Raw genomic sequence first — 17,342 nt, forward strand, 5'->3', positions numbered from 1 at the left:
TAGGCCTATACTACGATCAGCGATATCAACATTACACAAACGATCTATTTAAGTAATTAAAGTATAAACGAATAGCAATAGGATATCAAAAGGTTTCGATTAGAATAATATGAGTTCTACACTCAAATATAAAGTTTCTTCATTGAAGATGATTACGACAATTATTTTACATTATATTTCACACACACATGACGCGTGTAAATATCTAAAAGTAAGAGAAATTGAGAAAAGGACAATTGGGAAGAATAGTATATCGGTCTATTGAGATCACGTACTGGCGACTTCAACACAACAGTCTAGGAATCTGACGGATCGAATCTGAGCGGGCGTCTGCAACAATGTTGCTAACTATCGCGCGACTAGCAATACACATTGGGGCCTGCAGCGTCAGGTCGTTCACAATCGTACAGGCAGCAGGATCACGGTAAGTAGTTCTTCAATAGTTATAAGGAAACAAGACGCAACACGTCTCATGTTTATTTTATTACTATGAAGGATATTGCGATAGAGAATATTGTGAGTTAATAGAAAATGATTTTCGATCCCGATGACAACCTTTTTTTTTTAAATATTTTATTCACGACTGAGCTATAATAGCCACTTTATTCCCTGAAAAGCAAGACTAAAGTAGCATTTTATTCCCGCATATTTGGTTTTCCCGCAAATTTAGTTTATTCCCGCAAAATTTTGAATTTTTTTTTGAATTTTGAAAATTTTGAAAATTTTTGAAAGTTTTGAAAAGGTGAAAAATTTAAACATTTTGAATTTTTTGAATTTTTGAAAAAACGTATATTTCCATCATTATGACGGTGGCTGAGTAAGTCCCACTTTTCAGGGAATAAAGTGGCGATTATAGTCAGTCGTGAATAAAGCACTATATGTAACACGAGAGTAAAGTCGGTTATTCCCTCGGGTGATTTACTGCCCTCGCTTCGCTCGGGCACTAAAGTCTCACCCGCGGGAATAATCTAAGACTTTACTCCCTTGTTGCATAATGTACTATTATATAAGCTTAAAATAAAGTTTGGGCAACCGAGAAAATTTGAAAGAGAGGAACCTTGAAAAATAGTATAGGTCGATAGTAGTATAGACATATTGGGGACGTCTCACCCGCGAGAATAATCAACGACTTTACTCCCTTGTTGCATAATGTACTGTTATACAAGCTTAAAATAAAGTTTGGCAACCGAGAAAATTTGAAAGAGAGGAACCTTGAAAAATAGTATAGGTCGATAGTAGTATAGACATATTGGGGACTCGCTACGTTAAATAATGGGAACGCATAGACTGCGGCACCTCTTGGGTGATGTGGAAGCCCGCAGGTTGTCGTTGTTTATGCCTTTATTGTAATAAGATAAATAAATTAATTGGATACACTCTTTAATATGTTAATCCCATTTGCAAAAGCACATTTTTTTTTGTAAGAAAAATGCTCTCCATAGAGGGGTCTCGGAACCATATACATCCCGATTCGTAACCGGGTGTACTAGCCAGGCGCCAGAAACATATGTTTCTTATGCTTTTTTCGGAAGTTGTAGTTCTAGAATTTGATCGTTTATTCAACTGCTTACTATTGTCGTTTCGCTTACTTTACATATAAGCAGAATAATATGAAGATGCACACCAGTTAAGAACTTTCGCGCCACCCTTCTTCACGTGGACGAACAATTACAGACAGAGATAATGCTCATTTCCATATTTGCTTCTCAAGATTATTGATTCCAGGTAATGAAGTGAGCTAATTATTTTCTCATAGTAAATCTTATTGCGTTTACACTTGGCGCTGCAACTGAAAATTGCAAATAAAAAAGTATTTATAAGATTATAAGAACCAGCGGCAGCAGTAACAGCAATAGCAGACCCCTCAGCGAGAGAGGATCCGCAATCGCTCAAGTCGCCAGTCGCGCGACACGAGCGGGCGTTTAAAATATTAGTCGATTCTGTCATAGATAAAATTTAAAAAAATATATATAAATTTAAAATAAAGTTTGGGCAACCTAGAAAGGTTAAAAGAGAGGAACCTTGAATAATTTTTGTAGTAAAATAAAAAAAAAAGAAGGTGAAAAAAGAGTTCTTCATGGGGGATCGAACCCGTAACCAGCAGCGGTATATCTTGACAGGTTATTGACTCAGCCACGATGCTCGTTTAATTCTAAATTAAATTTATTATAGATTTATCTATGATATTTCAATCTTTGATATTTCAAATTAATTTATAATTTATCTATGATAAGATTTATCTATGATAAAGATAAATGATGATCTAGATAAAGATTTATTGATCTATAATCTATGATCTATAATCTATGATCTAGATAAAGATTTATCTATGATATTTCAAATTAATTCTAAATTAAATTTATTATAAATTTATCTATGATATTTCAAAATTTCTCTTTAAACTGTTCTCGGTCGTTTCATTTACCAACGAATTTCGCCATTCATTTTTTAATGTTCATTTTCGGCATGATAAGAGGTAAAGAGCGAAAACCAATATTTCTGGCGCTGCAACTGAAAATTGCAAATAAAAAAGTATTTATAAGATTATAAGAACCAGCGGCAGCAGTAACAGCAATAGCAGACCCCTCAGCGAGAGAGGATCCGCAATCGCTCAAGTCGCCAGTCGCGCGACACGAGCGGGCGTTTAAAATATTAGTCGATTCTGTCATAGATAAAATTTAAAAAAATATATATAAATTTAAAATAAAGTTTGGGCAACCTAGAAAGGTTAAAAGAGAGGAACCTTGAACTACGATTTAGCGCCATGCTTTTGGTATCGCCTAAAACCGGAGCGTTGTGCATCTCCCCACTCATCTCTGCATCTCTGTTGTGCATCTCCCTACTCATCTCTGTCCCAGTCATTCCCACTGTTCCACTCGACCATCGACACATAGCATGGACAACGCGATTCCTACTTTAACCCCTTGATAAAATGTCCGCTCTAATAAACAAAGATGGACTGAGGTGGCGGCCAATCGCTCTCATTTTTTAATGCTCCCATTAGCTACGTTTTCTATACTCTCGTACTACAGCTGCTGATTAGAAAGAGACAGGGCTTGGCCGCCACCAGTCGCTATCTTTTTCTATCAGCCAACCATTTTTCCTATGCTTGTGCAGCGTAGTCCCATTCGCATACTTACATATGTCGAGATCAGTCGAGATGCACTCGACCGAACAGACCGACATGTCAGATCTCGTCTGATAGCTCTGATAGTCACTAGTGGCTGCCAATGGCCCCGTTAAGCTTCACGTATTGTTGGTATTGTTCCGTGAATATTGTCAATACCGCAAATATCAAGAGTCTTTCCACACTACCGCGTGCCTTTGACGTTATATCTTCGGTGATTCCTTGTCAGAATAGCTACAGTCAATCTAACCTGGTCTAGCTTCTGGGCACTTAGATATTGATAAGCAAGAACAAGACTTTTTAACGACTACTGTGATCCTATAAAAGAATGGCTGACAACGAGGAGACAGAGACTGGTCTGTGTCTGGAGGAGAGTACAAAGCCCGAGGAGACGCCGGATCTCTTTGCTCCAGAAGCAGGTGCAAAAAATCTGGAAACTGTTATATCTTCAGATAACCATACTATTCCAGGAAGTGAAGCACCGTCATCGAGTCTTGCCAAAGATAAAACTAAAGGTATAAAATGATTTATATGTAACTTCAGCTAAGCTTGTATGAGAGATGTAAACTTTAATGATCAGGAAACTTTTACAGTTGACATTTTATTAAAGGCAACTGCCAATGCACCCATCATGAAGAAGAAAAAATGGGCAGTCAGTCAGGATCAGCATATCGGATGGATCTCAGAATTCATTAAGAGATACTTAAAGCTTGATGCTAATGAAAGATTGGTTCGTATTCTTTGTCAGTCTGTAAAACTCTAATAATCTTAAGGTTGAAAGGTGTGTAGACTTATTTTCATTCTCCTTCCCATTTAGTTTCTCTATATCAATCAAACGTTTGCACCACCTCCTGATCAAACGGTCAGAAATCTATACGACTGTTATGGAACTGATGGAAAGTTGATCATCCATTACTGCAAAAGTCAAGCATGGGGCTGATGGATACGTCGAAGAGGTATCTTTAACAGTGGTAATGTCAAGAGTATTTGGCCCATACAAATATTAATGGTTTCAGTTGCATAGAAGTATGGAAATGTGCTCTGTATTGTAATCTTAAAGAACTTACAAGTGTTTTAACTGTCTTAATAGAAGGACATTTATTTGTTACTTTAAGTTTATTCTATACATCAAACAGTGAATTGTAAATAAACTCGTGAATAGGCATTATTCGCGCTGATGTAATTTAATATGACAAAAATATATTACCGTGCTTTCACTGTAAAGGCTCTCATTAAAGTCGATTATTATTTAGTCTTGCAACTACTCTGATTCAAAGCCATTTTACCCGTGCACGACTTTAATGAATTTGAAGAAGACGACTTTATTTCATATAACGGGAGAATTTTTCGTGGGTCTTACAACGTTGTCGTTTGACAATTGACTTTTCACATTGCCAAGAGAGGAGTGTATTAGCTTCACGCAGTCCGATTAAGCTGTTATTTCTTGGCTCGAGCGGTCGAAACGAAGCACTTTCTTCATAATTTTTGTTAGGCTTTGCAGGCTTGCATTAAGGAGCGACCTTAACACTGTATCAACCGCTTCGAAATTAAATGTCGTATCTATCACAACATATTCTTCGTCATTGAATGAATTTAAACGTGACTTAATTCCACGCCTCCTCTCTGATGCTGCAAGTCGATTGTGTTGCTACGCTATCCGAACATTTATCAATTCTTGTTTCCTCGAATTGAGATATGAATGGACACTCCCAAATCATAATGGCACCGTCGGCACTCACGGTTACAATACATCTGCCATCGGGACTGAATTTACACGCTGTGATAATAGCTGCATGTCCCATACCAATGTGCGTTGTTTCCGCGGAATCGTAGTCCCAAAGTTTAACAATACAATCGTTAGAACCGGTTACAAAATGCTGCCCGTCTGGACCAATGTCCAAACAATTGAGTGACCCTGCGGTAGAACCTTCAATTTCGCGCACCATAAGGCCGTCGAGTGTTTCCCAAAAAGCAATTTTGCGATCGGTACCGCAAGTCAAGATTTGAACACCATTTGGACTGAATCGACTCGACATGTACATTGTGTTACCCATTAGAACCTTTTTTCTTGTTGCCAGTCTGTAAATTGTGACGTTGCATTATAGACGATGAATTTTTATACACTTCGCAAACTCTTACTCACGTCAAGTCCCATATGATGCACGTTCCGTCCGTGCTTGAACTTATTGCATTTTCGTCGTTCTGCGAAATGTGTAATGATGTTACGGCTCCTCGATGCTCTTTTAAAACAGCGGATAAACGCTGCACGTTAGGTCTTATGTCCCAGATTCTGACCTGCCTCACAACACTTAATGGTAGAAAATCTGTTGTTAGGTTAATTGTTGTCTTGAAGATTTACCTGACCGTCGCAACCGCCGCTTATTATTTTTTTCCCATCCTTCGTTATGCCAACAGCCGATACAGCCTTGATGTGGGCATTGTGAATAAGAAAAACGAGGATTCCAGTCTGAGCTGCGAATGCCCTTATAATTCCATCGTTCCATGCTATAACAATGAGAGAAAGAAATAAAGAAAGATAATGAGAAAGAGTGAGAGAGGAAAAATGTATGTACACGAGGCATTAAGGTTACTGACTGAAACAGTGCTGGTCGCGTATGTACCTGAGATAATCATTTTTCCGTCGTAAGAAAAGCAGAGGCTTGAACAAACGAAATTTGGCACTGCGATTCTCAAGAGTTCTTTTTGCGTCTCGAGGCACCATAATCTTATGTCGTTCGTGCTTCCGGTGGCAAATACTTCGGAGTAATTACTGCAACATTGACAGCAGCTACGGTCTTAGTTGCCGAGAAACAGAGCAAGTGAAAAAAATATGATTCAATTATGAAAAGTACTCACTGTGGGAATGCAATGTCGTATATGGCACTAGTATGACATGTAACTAAAAGGCGCATGTCAAAGTTCGACAGTTTCAATTGATAAATCTCACAGCGACTCGTACCAACCAATATAAATTGAGTTCCTAATAATTCGATAGACGTGATCGAGCCTGTCACGTTCTCGGTCAAATACTGAAGATAAAACCAAGTTTAACGCAACGGAATCCCGCATGTGCATTTGTAATTAATAACGGACTAACCGATTGTATGCGCGGTGCGTTTGGGAGTTTCACGCTCTTATTTGTCACGTTGATATCGTTTTCTATGATCTCGACGAGATCTACCGTACCGTCACCAGCTCCCACAATTATTCTGCCATCCTTTAGAAGCAAAACAACCCTCACGCCACCGGCGTACAATTCACCCTCGCCTGCTTTCATTTTCTTCAAGTCCTTTGGTATCTTGGAGTAGCATCCGATCATTATCGGATTCCGAACTGGTTCCGTGTGCGCCAAATCGCGATGATAGTTCAGTCTTCGTGGCAGATATGAGAAGAATAGGCAATAGGATAACAAAGAAAGAGAGAGAGAGAGAGAGATTAATTGTATTAAGATTAACTGGTTCAATGGGAGAAACAATGGAAACAGAGAAAACCTTGCCCGTATAATGTCTCCAGAGGAAGTTCCACAGTATGCATTTTCGTCCCTCTCATCAATTGCGATACAGTTTATGCTCCGCCGAAGTTTTCCCACTTTAACATTAACTCCGTGAACCTTGCGGGAAGCAGGATCTATTCGCCAAACTTTAAAAGTATTATCACCGGCCGTCACAAAGCATTTATCACGATTATTGGTTCTCGAAATGATGAACGCGTTACCCGCAATCTCGTTGCTCGCAAAGGCACCTGAAATTTGCAACTATTTCTTCACTCTGCCTTATATCGGTTATTCAAACGTATTGCGCAGAGGTTAATCTCATTGCAGAAGAAGTTTCGCACGCACCACACATTGCCTCGTTCTTAATCACGTCCCATATAACGATATTACCGTCGTCTCTTCCTCCTAAACTTATCAGGTAATTACTGTCTCGTGAAAAACACACATCCTCCACTCGAACTTTGTGAATCTCGTGACTGCCCTTCACACTGCGTTCCTCGTAGTCCCAGACAATGACCATTGTCTAAGGAACAATTATTTCAATTTCATAATCCTCAATTATTCTCTCGCGATCGTCGCGAAATGTTCCGATTAACGTACCGACCTTGAAACCAAGATGACTGATCTGTCCAGTGCCGATGAATTTACCGCATGCAGAAATGCACAGAGCTGATATCAGATTTGTATGGCCCGTTAAGAACGTTTGTTTACCCGATGCAATATCTTTTATCGTGACTTGATGTCCCATGGGATAAATGAGGTGCTCCTGATCGGGATGGACACACAAACCGTTCTTCGTTAATCCTATTGATGGTTTTTAATACCGATAGATAAGTAATGGCCAAAAGAAATTTGCGTATTTTTGCTGGATTATATGTAAATGGCTCACCGTCAAAAGCTATTATTCCAAGAGATTTGAGCATCTTTACGTCCATTTCCCTTAAGCTTCCTCGTGTAGAGTAAAGTGTGATAGCTCTTTATTTGTCTCTTGTCCTTAAACTTGGCGTCTCTGACAACAAACGATGTCAGAAGTTACTAGGATATCGTTACCACGGTGATCACTTGTTAAAAAAAAAACAGGTAAGTCGGAAATTATAAAATGTACTTTGAAGGATTGCCGCTTACCGAGATGGCAACACTACCTCTGTATGGCGTAAAACAGTTCATCAAATGGAGAACGGAAACTGTAAAAAAAAGACTGAGATATCTTCTGTGATTTCGTCTTTGAGGGAAAAACTTCCTCGAAGTAATTAAGGGAACATATTCTGTAACGTAAAAGAAAAATAATAGTGTTTGTTGGAGTATGAATACATTATAGCACGTGGATTTAAACGGTTTGCGCATCGTTGCGATTCATGAGACGCCAACCTCAGGCCTAATTTCACCATTTAGGCAAAAGTTTAATGAAGCAGAACAATTTAACAGCACTCTGAGGTTTCTCAACATAGTCGAGCTGTTAGGTGCTGCAACCGTCTGCCGCCATGCCATGGATACGTCGAGTCCAACCAAACGCATGTACGAACGCAACTCTCGACCAATAACACAACGCGAATTTCCTGTGAATACGTGTTGTCCCATTGGTAAACAGTTGCATTCGAGTGTGATTGGTGGGCCTCACGTGTTTTCATTGGAGTTCAGAGGCGATGTAATTAGATGCAGTAGGAGCATATGTATATGATGAAAACGCTGCTAAAGATACGTTTGAAATTTTATCGAGACGTTACGGCATGAGGACTAGAGCTCTAGTCTTTATGCATTACGGATTGCTGTTTGGTTTGGTTTAATTACAATCGTTGCAACGACAGGGAACTTCATTGTCAAATAAAACTGAATAAAAGAAATATAATTTTGATTTTATTATTTAATAACTGGGAATATGTCAGAAAGCGTAATAGACCCATGCTCGTGAGTATACATTTGTGTCGGGGTTATAGTTGAAATAAACAAGACAACAGAAACGAGACTAAATGGATATTGTTGTACGTTCAACAACAGCAGTTTATGCGAAAGCATTGGACCGAACTTCTGGACGAAACAGAGGCTGGAGACCTTCGTCAATTGGCCGTTTCAGTCCCCCAACAGTCAGTGCAATCCAGAACGTATGGCTGCAGCCGGTTTTGTGGCTATTGGTGGCAACGACGAACCCGACTTGGTGGAATGTTTTGTGTGTAAGAAGCAGATGGATGGTTGGGATCCTGATGATGATCCATGGTAAGTATTTCATAAATTTTAAGTCTGATATTTACTCCTTTGCCATGCATGCAACAATCTATTCTTTCAGGGATGAACATGTAAAGCACACAACCTCTTGTCCATACATTAAGCTGAACAAACAAGACGAGAAACAGTGGACGGTTCGGGAATTTTTTAATCTCATTAACGAATACACCTTAAGCTGCAAAGTAGGTACTATACGAATAATGCAGTTCCTAAACGAAAGCAAACATTTCTCGATCTGGAGCTTCAGCAGAATGGGGGCTTCCAGTTACAAGCTGATGATCGATAAGTAGCATGTGTTTTCTTATAAAAGACCTCAGCGATCAAGAAACTGATAGCACATCTGTTAAAATCTTTGAGATCAAGAGAAGCGTTATTCGATGTCATTTTATTGTAATCAGGATAACGCAGAGGTATCAATTTTTCATGCTAATACATTTATTGAATGATAAGTTTATATTGTAATTCCAAGTGAGTCTAAAGTAATTTGCGTGATCGTAATTATTTTGTTGAGATTGCAATTAAGTTGTGCTTTGTTTTTGAAGTTTTTTAAAGTAGGCAAGTCGTAAGTGGACTGACAAGCGGATCCGTTGTATACGACGCAATCTTATCTAAATAGGATTATCGTTGCAGATCCAGTGTTAATCTATTTGAGATATACTTTATTAGCTTGTTATTAGTTTATTAAGATGTTATCGTCACAAACGACGAAACAAAAAAGATCGTCGAGGAATGAGGTTTGAAAACGTTGGGAAACTGTATTCGCGCGGAATGTCGGCAATACTCGTGATTCTGAAGTATTATCTCCAACTTATCTGAGAAATATTTGTTTCCTTCCAGACGCAAGAGATGAACAATTCGATTATTAGTTTGAAAAAGGAAATGGCGGCGATGATCGATCGAATACCTGTAATTTATAAATCTAGCTGTTCAGGCCGTTTTTCGGCAAGTCAGAAAAAATAGATTGGATTTTCTACGATTTGAGGAGTCACGTCTGGCGCTGAAGCCGCATCATGGTTGCAAGATTTTGTCTACTTTCCGATTTAAGCTTCAACATTGAGGGCAATGAATGTCAAAATAAAACCAATAAAATTAATCAGCAGGTAAAATGTGTGTAAAATCTCGAGGTGTCATAAACACAAGGCGCCTTGTAATATTCCCAGGGTCCTTAATATAGAATTTATGGTACGGGAGCAGCTAAATAACAAGAGCGATAAAATCTTAAGTAAGTAGTTGCGACCGTTATTATCTCACCAGTGGAGTCATAAATAAGATTCCGAAAGAGCCACGTCCCTAATATACGTGTAGAGTTTTGTCACGCAGATCTGTCAATTCGTTGCCAGCGCAAGTGTTTAATCGGGATGGCATCGCGCACGAGCGTCCGTCCTACACCTACACGTTAGATTGCCCGAAGAACGAAGTACATTGGCATTGATTTGACAAGCAAATAATCGGCTTGTCGTAGATACAAACGATCAGATACAGCAGCTATATACCAAATAATCCGTCTTGAAGATATCGCGGCGACGGTAGTTCTCATATTGATCGTATACTGTTAATCTCATCGGGAAATCTGGTAATTACTGTTTTTCGAACTCGGCCGAATATCCGAGTTTCATCTTTTTCTTAACGTCGTTATTACAGCAAGTCAAGACTATCAAAGGTATAATGAAACTTTTGCTAAAATTAGTAATTAACATAATTTAATTATCAGTGTGTGTCTCGTTAAGTATCACAAGTCTGACGATTTTTGTGATTTTCATAATTTTTATAATTATTCGTAAACGCTTAATGTCGAAGGTGACGGCATTCGAAATCTCCGTACATTGAAATGCTTATTTGCTACCCGCTAATCTTCGGAACGAAATACAATGTCTGCGATAGTCGAACTTAGTGTAATATCTCTTGCTGTTTGTTTTGATATGGCAAACTCACGGTTCAGATGATTCTGACGCGTGCAGGATTCGAAATTGTTGTGGATGGCGATGGACTCGTGTGTACGCTGACGTTTCTTTGAAATAAAATGTAATCCTACCGGGACAAGGATTATTCCTGCCATTTCTGTAATTGCAATAGGGAATTGGTAAACCATTTGAAAACTCTGAAAGTTCCATGAAAAGCTGTAGAGAAGCAGAGGATACAGGCAAGGCGGTTCTTGGTGAGCAGTAAGTACATTATCGAGCGCCATATGTAGTTGGAAATATTGCGATAACGTCTGACTTCGATAACTAATTTTTAGATAAAATATCAGGAGTAATGATCGTCGTGTAGAGCGTCGAAAGAGGCCAATACGCGACTATGAGAATAAATTGAAAAAGGAAGACAGACAGGAAGACAAATTGAAAGGAAGGTCCATTGGGAGAATGGACAAAGTCAGTTGGCCGGATGAGAAGAGGCCACTTCTCTCGTGCGAATGGAGGAGGAAGAAGACGAGACAAGGATATCTTTACAGAGGTGAGGAATCGGCGGTATTATTACCATGAAAGCTTGAAAGCCTGAAAGCCAATCGTATTACGAAACGGGAAATGACCATGGAGTGCAAGTCGCGATGTAAATTTCTCAGGATAAATACCGAGTCTTCTTTTTGCCCTCGTATTTCTGCTGTCCATCAATCTGTCCTGCATAAATGATATGAATTTTTCTTTCTTCGTTCAATCTAAGATATTTGAAAGTACATATACTTGTGACGAGTCAGATAGGCCGCAGAGTGGCTTAATGTTTATTTGGCTTCGAAACGCGACGGAATCATCCTCGCTCGTAAATTATCACACTTGGCATTTAAACAATTAAGATAGCAAGGGTCGTTACCGTATCAATGTGCCGTCGTTTATCGTACCGAAGGAGCAGCAGTAGCAGTAGCAGTAGTAGCTTCCACTCTATCTCTATTATTACGTAGAGTTTCGGTCAAAGAGACTGAAGAGACTGCGTCGTTTTAATTATTTGTCCTCGGCATTTCGGTCTCACTGTGAAATTTCGTAAAATCTCATAGACTCCAGCTTCCGGCAGCTAAAGCTTCAGGATATTTCGTGGAGGAAACTCTAAAAATCTTGGAATGCTTTCGAATAGCCCGTCAACGATGGTAACTAATGGTGGACGTTATCGCGCTTGTCTCTTGTTATACGTTCGAGAAGGAAAGCACCTTTCAACCTCCCACGTAAATAGATCTGCGGCAGACGGTCCTTATTCGTTTCAGAAGTCGATTCCCATATGCCGTTCGATCGTTCGTCAGGTCCCGTAATATTATGAGAACCCTCGAGGCGGAAGCTGTGCAAGCCAAATTTCATGTTATCGAGAGCATTAGAGACATTCTTGATCTCTCGTTTTTCCATGTTTTTGGATGCTGGATCACACGTTATATAATGTAACCAATTCGTCCTTAAATTTTATCAGTGGCTACTCGAGCGTGACCCGCGCAATAGTCGCCGATACATCCGAAGGATTCGTTCTGTAGCCCTTGTCCTCGATTTGCTCGGGTGCCCGAGTACCCGAGTGTACCACCGAGTACTCACTGGTGCGGCCATAACGGCACATCCGAGGCACAACGCGGAAGTAGGATTTATTTCAAGTGTCAAAAGGGAAGACCATGCCGCAAATATTTCGAGAAAAAACTTTGAGTAACAGATCTTTTGCCACTTTTGCCACGAAGACCGTTCCGATCGCGTTCCAATACTCTGGACAGTCGATATAACTTTTAAGAGGGTTGCTACGTATCAATAGATAATTTTATACCTACGGTATTATTCACGTAGTATTTTGACATGTCCACACCACCTCCATGAGTCTCGATTTCATTGTCATATCCAGTCATACCTGTCAACTCTTTACCAGCTGGTTGACGCGTCTTATTGTTATTATCATCATCATCATCATCTTTTTTATCATCATCTTTTATTATTTATAAGCGTTATCGTCTGACGGATCCGCGCAACTCGTGTTAAATATTCAGTTATATGTGTACGTGTAAAGTCAAGATATCCCTCTAATAAAAGCAACTGGAATTATCAGGCAATTAAAGCGTAGGAAACATCGTGTAGTAAACAAGCGGAACCAAATCAGAATCAGTGAGGTATCCTCGAATCGTATAGTTTTTCCATGATAAAGTCTTCTTGATATTCCCATCCTCTTTTTTATTTCTTTGACTTTTAACGATGACGTAGTAAAAGCACGGTAGACAACAATTAGAAGTAACATATGTTCATCAATGAAACTGACTCATCCGATGATCGTATTCGCTGACGAATTAGTCATTGTTCGATCTGCAGGTACGCCTGAGAAAAAAGAGAAAAGAAAAACACCTTGATTTTTTACTCGAGCACTTTTATAATCACAGAAGGATTCGTGTGATTGTCTTGCGTAAGACGAGATCTCACCGTGTTATTCTGAGATGAAATCGATCGATCGACACATGAAACGTAAAATCAATATGTCAATCTCTCTCGCCCTCTCTCTCTCCTCGCTTCCCTACCTCGTGCTCCCCAGCCCCAATCTCTCTCTCGCTCATTTCCACAAAATCGCCGCTTCCATGCACGTGTTTCCGTGACAGCATGCTACGCGTCTTCTATGCCGTTTTAACGAATCTTAAGAGATGCAAAAAGCCCGTTAATATACGTATACCCTAATTGGAAAATCGTTCCGACGAATGAAGCGTGCGTGGATATTGGACCAGTCGCTATCTGGCCGATCTGCGCATGTGATCTATCTGTAAATGCAGATAGCCGACGATCCTGCGGCCTTATCGAGGTCCGAGCACGTGGATATAAAGCGAATTTGTTGAGGGTAGCAGCTCAGTCGCTCGCACGACGTGTGTCGCGCGTCTGCAGGCCAACCGAGCTGCATCACCTTTAGAACGTACTTATAGACATACGTCTATAATATATAGATACAGAACGCTAAAGCTAATTGATTCTCGTTCGTCGACTGATCTCACCTCACCTGACCTGACCTGACCTCCGAGGAAGAGTGCTAATTTATTTTTTTTATTTTTCTACTGTCCAACTAGAGATGCTGTCGGCTTGGAAGGTCTGCTGTAAGTACATTGCCAAAAATTAAAAGAATATAAAAGAAGCAACTTGGACATTTTTTCTGTAGTCTTTGTCTAGTTTATTTATTTATCCGATTATTCCTTTCAACATGTCGCGTCTCTTTCCACGAGATGAGCATACCGTCATGAAACAAATGTACCAGCTTCAATAAATGTTACGTAACTCTCTTGAGATTTTCACTGATATTCGAAATACTCGGGGCTATATAGATAAGATAAAAATTGTAACGGCTTGAAGGAATTCTGTGATAGCACTGTCATATATCTTTGAAATCTTATTAATTACCAGATAGATTGACGAAAGCGTCTTTAAACAGTTTAAATCTTACGATCAGTCGATCCTAGGTATTAATCGATCCCTCGATCTTAGAATTACGAAATGTATATATATATATATTTTCACTGTATTTCAGGCGTGCGGGTGCAGCAGCGATGGGTGTTCGCGATTATGGGATTCCTCGCGGTTTTCAACGCGTACACCATGAGAATATGTCTTTCGCTGGCAATCACGGAGATGGTCATCCCGCTCGAAAGTCATAACTATACAGATGACACCTGTTCGTATTCGGATACGCCGTCCTCCGGTTCCTCCGGAGCCGGAACGTACGACTGGGACGAATACACTCAGGTATAAACGTTCTTTGAGATTCTGAGCGACTCCATTCATACGGAGCCATCTTGCTTCGTTGTCCACAGGGTATCATTTTGTCGTCCTTCTTCTGGGGTTACGTCATTACTCATTTACCTGGCGGTATCCTGGCCGAAAAGTTTGGCGGCAAGTATGCCCTAAGCTTAGGAATTCTCTCGACTGCCGTCTTTACGCTGCTCACTCCGCTGGCCGTCCAATTGGGGGATTCGACTGGCCTGATCGTCCTGCGCTTTCTTATGGGGCTTGGCGAGGGTACAACCTATCCCGCGTTGAACGCTTTGCTTTCCAAGTGGACACCGCCCCAGGAAAGATCAGTGATCGGATCCTTGGTCTTTGCCGGTGCTCAATTGGGAACAGTCTTCGCTACGACCACCACAGGATTCATCATTCACTACTTTTCTTGGCCACCCGTCTTTTACGTATTCGGTTCTATCGCTATTCTCTGGTTTATCATCTTCACTATAATTTGCTACAATAATCCCAATGAGCATCCGTTCGTCAGTGAGAGAGAAAAGAAATTCTTACACGGTTTCATGAAAGAGCACACTCATAATAAGGTACCGGCGGTTCCGTGGAGACATATTATGACCTCGAAACCACTATGGGCCCTGATCTTCGCTCAAATTGGACACGATTGGGGTTTCTTCACGATGATCACGGATCTACCAAAGTACATGAGCAGCGTCCTCAAGTTCTCAATAAAGAACAATGGCATGCTATCGTCACTTCCCTACCTCTGCATGTGGCTCTGCAGTGTCCTGTCATCCTGGTTGGCTGACTGGATCATCGTTAAAGGCTATATATCCAGAACGAACGTGCGAAAGCTTGGCACCACCATCGCCTCGGTGGGACCTGGTCTGTTTATCATCGGCGCTTCCTATGCCGGCTGCGACAGAGTGACGGTGGTCATCCTCTTTACTCTCGGTATGACACTAATGGGCGCCTTCTATCCAGGAATGAAGGTGAACGCCCTGGATCTCAGTCCAAACTATTCAGGAACATTAATGGCCTTGGTGAATGGCATCGGGGCCTTTACTGGTATCCTGACGCCGTACATTGTTGGAGTTCTGACGCCAAATCAGACAGTTTCCGAGTGGCGCTTGGTCTTTTGGATAGTGTTGGGTGTTTTCATAATCACCAATATTGTTTTCATTTTATACGCAAGTGGCGATGTACAGCCTTGGAATTCTCCTGAATTCCTGATAAACGATCATGAAGAGAAAAGACGGAAAGCCGCCGGAGAGGAGCCGCAAGCGACACCCGCGAAGGATGGTACGCAATAGGGGAAGAACGGCGATCCCGGTGCAGAAATTAATAGACGAGTTCGAGTCGGCGAATTAACAATTTGCGAGCGTCATATATAATTCGATAATGTTAACTCGTTAATGCTCGCTAACAGAATTTCTAAACCTAATCATTATCCTCCAGGGCTCGTACCGCCCACCTCATTCCGATTTCTTGCAATTAGGCCCTTTTCCGAATCGAGGATCGAAAAGTAACGACAAAAGAGCATCACCAAACTTTCAGATACATCAGCCACATCCATCCCAATCAGTCGTGTACATAGCAAGTCACTCAAATCGCTCGGCGACTTTTAGTACCGAGTGCTGGCTCTTAATGTATCTTTCTATAATACGTAATGTGTAGCTTTAGCGGTGTCGTGACCATCGACAGGCGCTACTCATCCGAGGAAATACATATTATCATGATATAATAAGGACCTCTCATATTTGTATATTCATATATAATACTTGGATAAATGTTCAAAGAAATTTTCGGGTACTATTATATTTGATGCATGGATTGGATGCTTTCGAGAAGCTATTGTCGGGGCAATGAAACGGCACTCGTATCGAATGTCCAAGACACTTTTCAGGTTAGATTAGATCTTCAGTGCAAAACACCCCAACGTTGATATAAGTTATTTTTTAAGCATTTTTAACTTACGTAATTAACGTTGCTGTTTCCAATCTGTTTTTAAAATATACTTTACACATATTTTTAAATTTAACTCTATTATTGAAGGTATCTAAGGAAAAGGTGTCTGAGACGCCATATATTTTAGCGTGTTATTCGCTATATGTATATGTATATATGTCAAATGAGAATTCTGCTTTGGCATGGAACGGCGTTCATTCGATTTCACAATATTTCTCGAATCAGATGACCGAAAAATATTTGAAAAGATTGCGTTTTTATGCGATATGTTACAAACACGTTCAAGAAATTAATGGATGCCCTACTCATCGAGTGTAGACCGTCTATAGTTTTATCTTCTATTACTGATTAGACGATAGGTTTTTCATAACATTTATCAGGATCATAAATTAGTTAGCTCCCGATAAAAGATCGCGAGCGAGTATTGCCGATGTGTAATCTGATCTTGGAAAACGGAAATTGTAATTAATCATAATGATCGTAGCATCGAAGGACGTCTCGGAAATTGTGCAACATGGCTTAAGCTTAGAGGCCTGCGACAAATCTATTGATAATAGCTGTTTTTCATCGTGTTGAGAACTTTGGTGAACTTATTGGAAATACAGCAGCAACTATAATATAGGGTCCACGATAACACAATTACTCGGTCTATGAGTTCAATGGTTTTTTTTTTTTATTAAAAATAATAAAGTCTCTGATAAGCCACGCGCAGATGCGCATAACATTTTTATTACAAAAAATGTATATACATGGTTTTGCACTGAAATATATTTCATTTTTCTATCTAAGCGTATAAGTATTTCAGTGATTTTATGGAATGCCATTCGCATATAGAAGCCTCAATTATAGGTATAGTTTAGACGACTGAAGAGATCGT

General features: G+C 40.1%; 4 protein-coding genes across 12 annotated transcripts; 3 read left to right on the top strand and 1 right to left on the bottom strand.

Moving 5' to 3' along the window:
• Positions 1–3,102: 3,102 nt before the first annotated feature.
• On the top strand, positions 3,103–4,379 carry LOC107264678 (autophagy protein 12-like). Its single transcript, XM_015733195.2, has 3 exons — positions 3,103–3,642; positions 3,721–3,857; positions 3,945–4,379. The coding sequence occupies exons 1-3, from the start codon at positions 3,456–3,458 to the stop codon at positions 4,065–4,067; spliced, it is 447 nt and encodes a 148-aa protein (XP_015588681.1). The 5' UTR covers positions 3,103–3,455; the 3' UTR covers positions 4,068–4,379.
• Positions 4,380–4,635: 256 nt separating this feature from the next.
• On the bottom strand, positions 4,636–13,778 carry LOC107264673 (cilia- and flagella-associated protein 52). 8 transcript variants are annotated; one of them, XM_025081849.1, is made up of 13 exons: positions 13,208–13,778; positions 11,646–13,105; positions 7,763–7,885; positions 7,510–7,681; positions 7,225–7,424; positions 6,966–7,143; positions 6,619–6,868; positions 6,225–6,498; positions 5,984–6,156; positions 5,749–5,897; positions 5,487–5,632; positions 5,271–5,422; positions 4,636–5,206 (listed from the first exon to the last, which is right to left on the bottom strand). In XM_025081849.1, exons 4-13 carry the CDS (start codon positions 7,553–7,555, stop codon positions 4,732–4,734), a joined length of 2,043 nt encoding a protein of 680 aa, XP_024937617.1. In that variant the 5' UTR covers positions 7,556–7,681; positions 7,763–7,885; positions 11,646–13,105; positions 13,208–13,778; the 3' UTR covers positions 4,636–4,731. The 8 variants fall into 8 exon arrangements, with proteins under 8 accessions (XP_024937617.1, XP_015588664.1, XP_015588662.1 ...); XM_015733178.2 differs by lacking the exons at positions 11,646–13,105; positions 13,208–13,778 and adding an exon at positions 10,092–10,225; XM_015733176.2 differs by lacking the exons at positions 11,646–13,105; positions 13,208–13,778 and adding an exon at positions 10,092–10,221 and having other exon boundaries at positions 7,510–7,629; positions 7,746–7,804.
• On the top strand, positions 8,302–9,946 carry LOC107264677 (baculoviral IAP repeat-containing protein 5). Its single transcript, XM_015733194.2, has 4 exons — positions 8,302–8,525; positions 8,616–8,831; positions 8,902–9,022; positions 9,678–9,946. Exons 1-4 carry the CDS (start codon positions 8,497–8,499, stop codon positions 9,798–9,800), a joined length of 489 nt encoding a protein of 162 aa, XP_015588680.1. The 5' UTR covers positions 8,302–8,496; the 3' UTR covers positions 9,801–9,946.
• Positions 10,863–16,653, top strand: LOC107264674 (putative inorganic phosphate cotransporter). Of its 2 annotated transcripts, XM_015733183.2 has the most exons (5): positions 10,863–11,002; positions 11,077–11,291; positions 13,837–13,863; positions 14,292–14,506; positions 14,575–16,653. In XM_015733183.2, exons 2-5 carry the CDS (start codon positions 11,201–11,203, stop codon positions 15,808–15,810), a joined length of 1,569 nt encoding a protein of 522 aa, XP_015588669.1. In that variant the 5' UTR covers positions 10,863–11,002; positions 11,077–11,200; the 3' UTR covers positions 15,811–16,653. The 2 variants fall into 2 exon arrangements, with proteins under 2 accessions (XP_015588669.1, XP_015588670.1); XM_015733184.2 differs by lacking the exon at positions 13,837–13,863.
• Positions 16,654–17,342: the final 689 nt, after the last annotated feature.

Source organism: Cephus cinctus, unplaced genomic scaffold (assembly GCF_000341935.2).
Source record: "Cephus cinctus unplaced genomic scaffold, Ccin1 Ccin1_scaffold0189, whole genome shotgun sequence".
Classification (NCBI taxonomy): Eukaryota; Metazoa; Arthropoda; class Insecta; order Hymenoptera; family Cephidae; genus Cephus; species Cephus cinctus.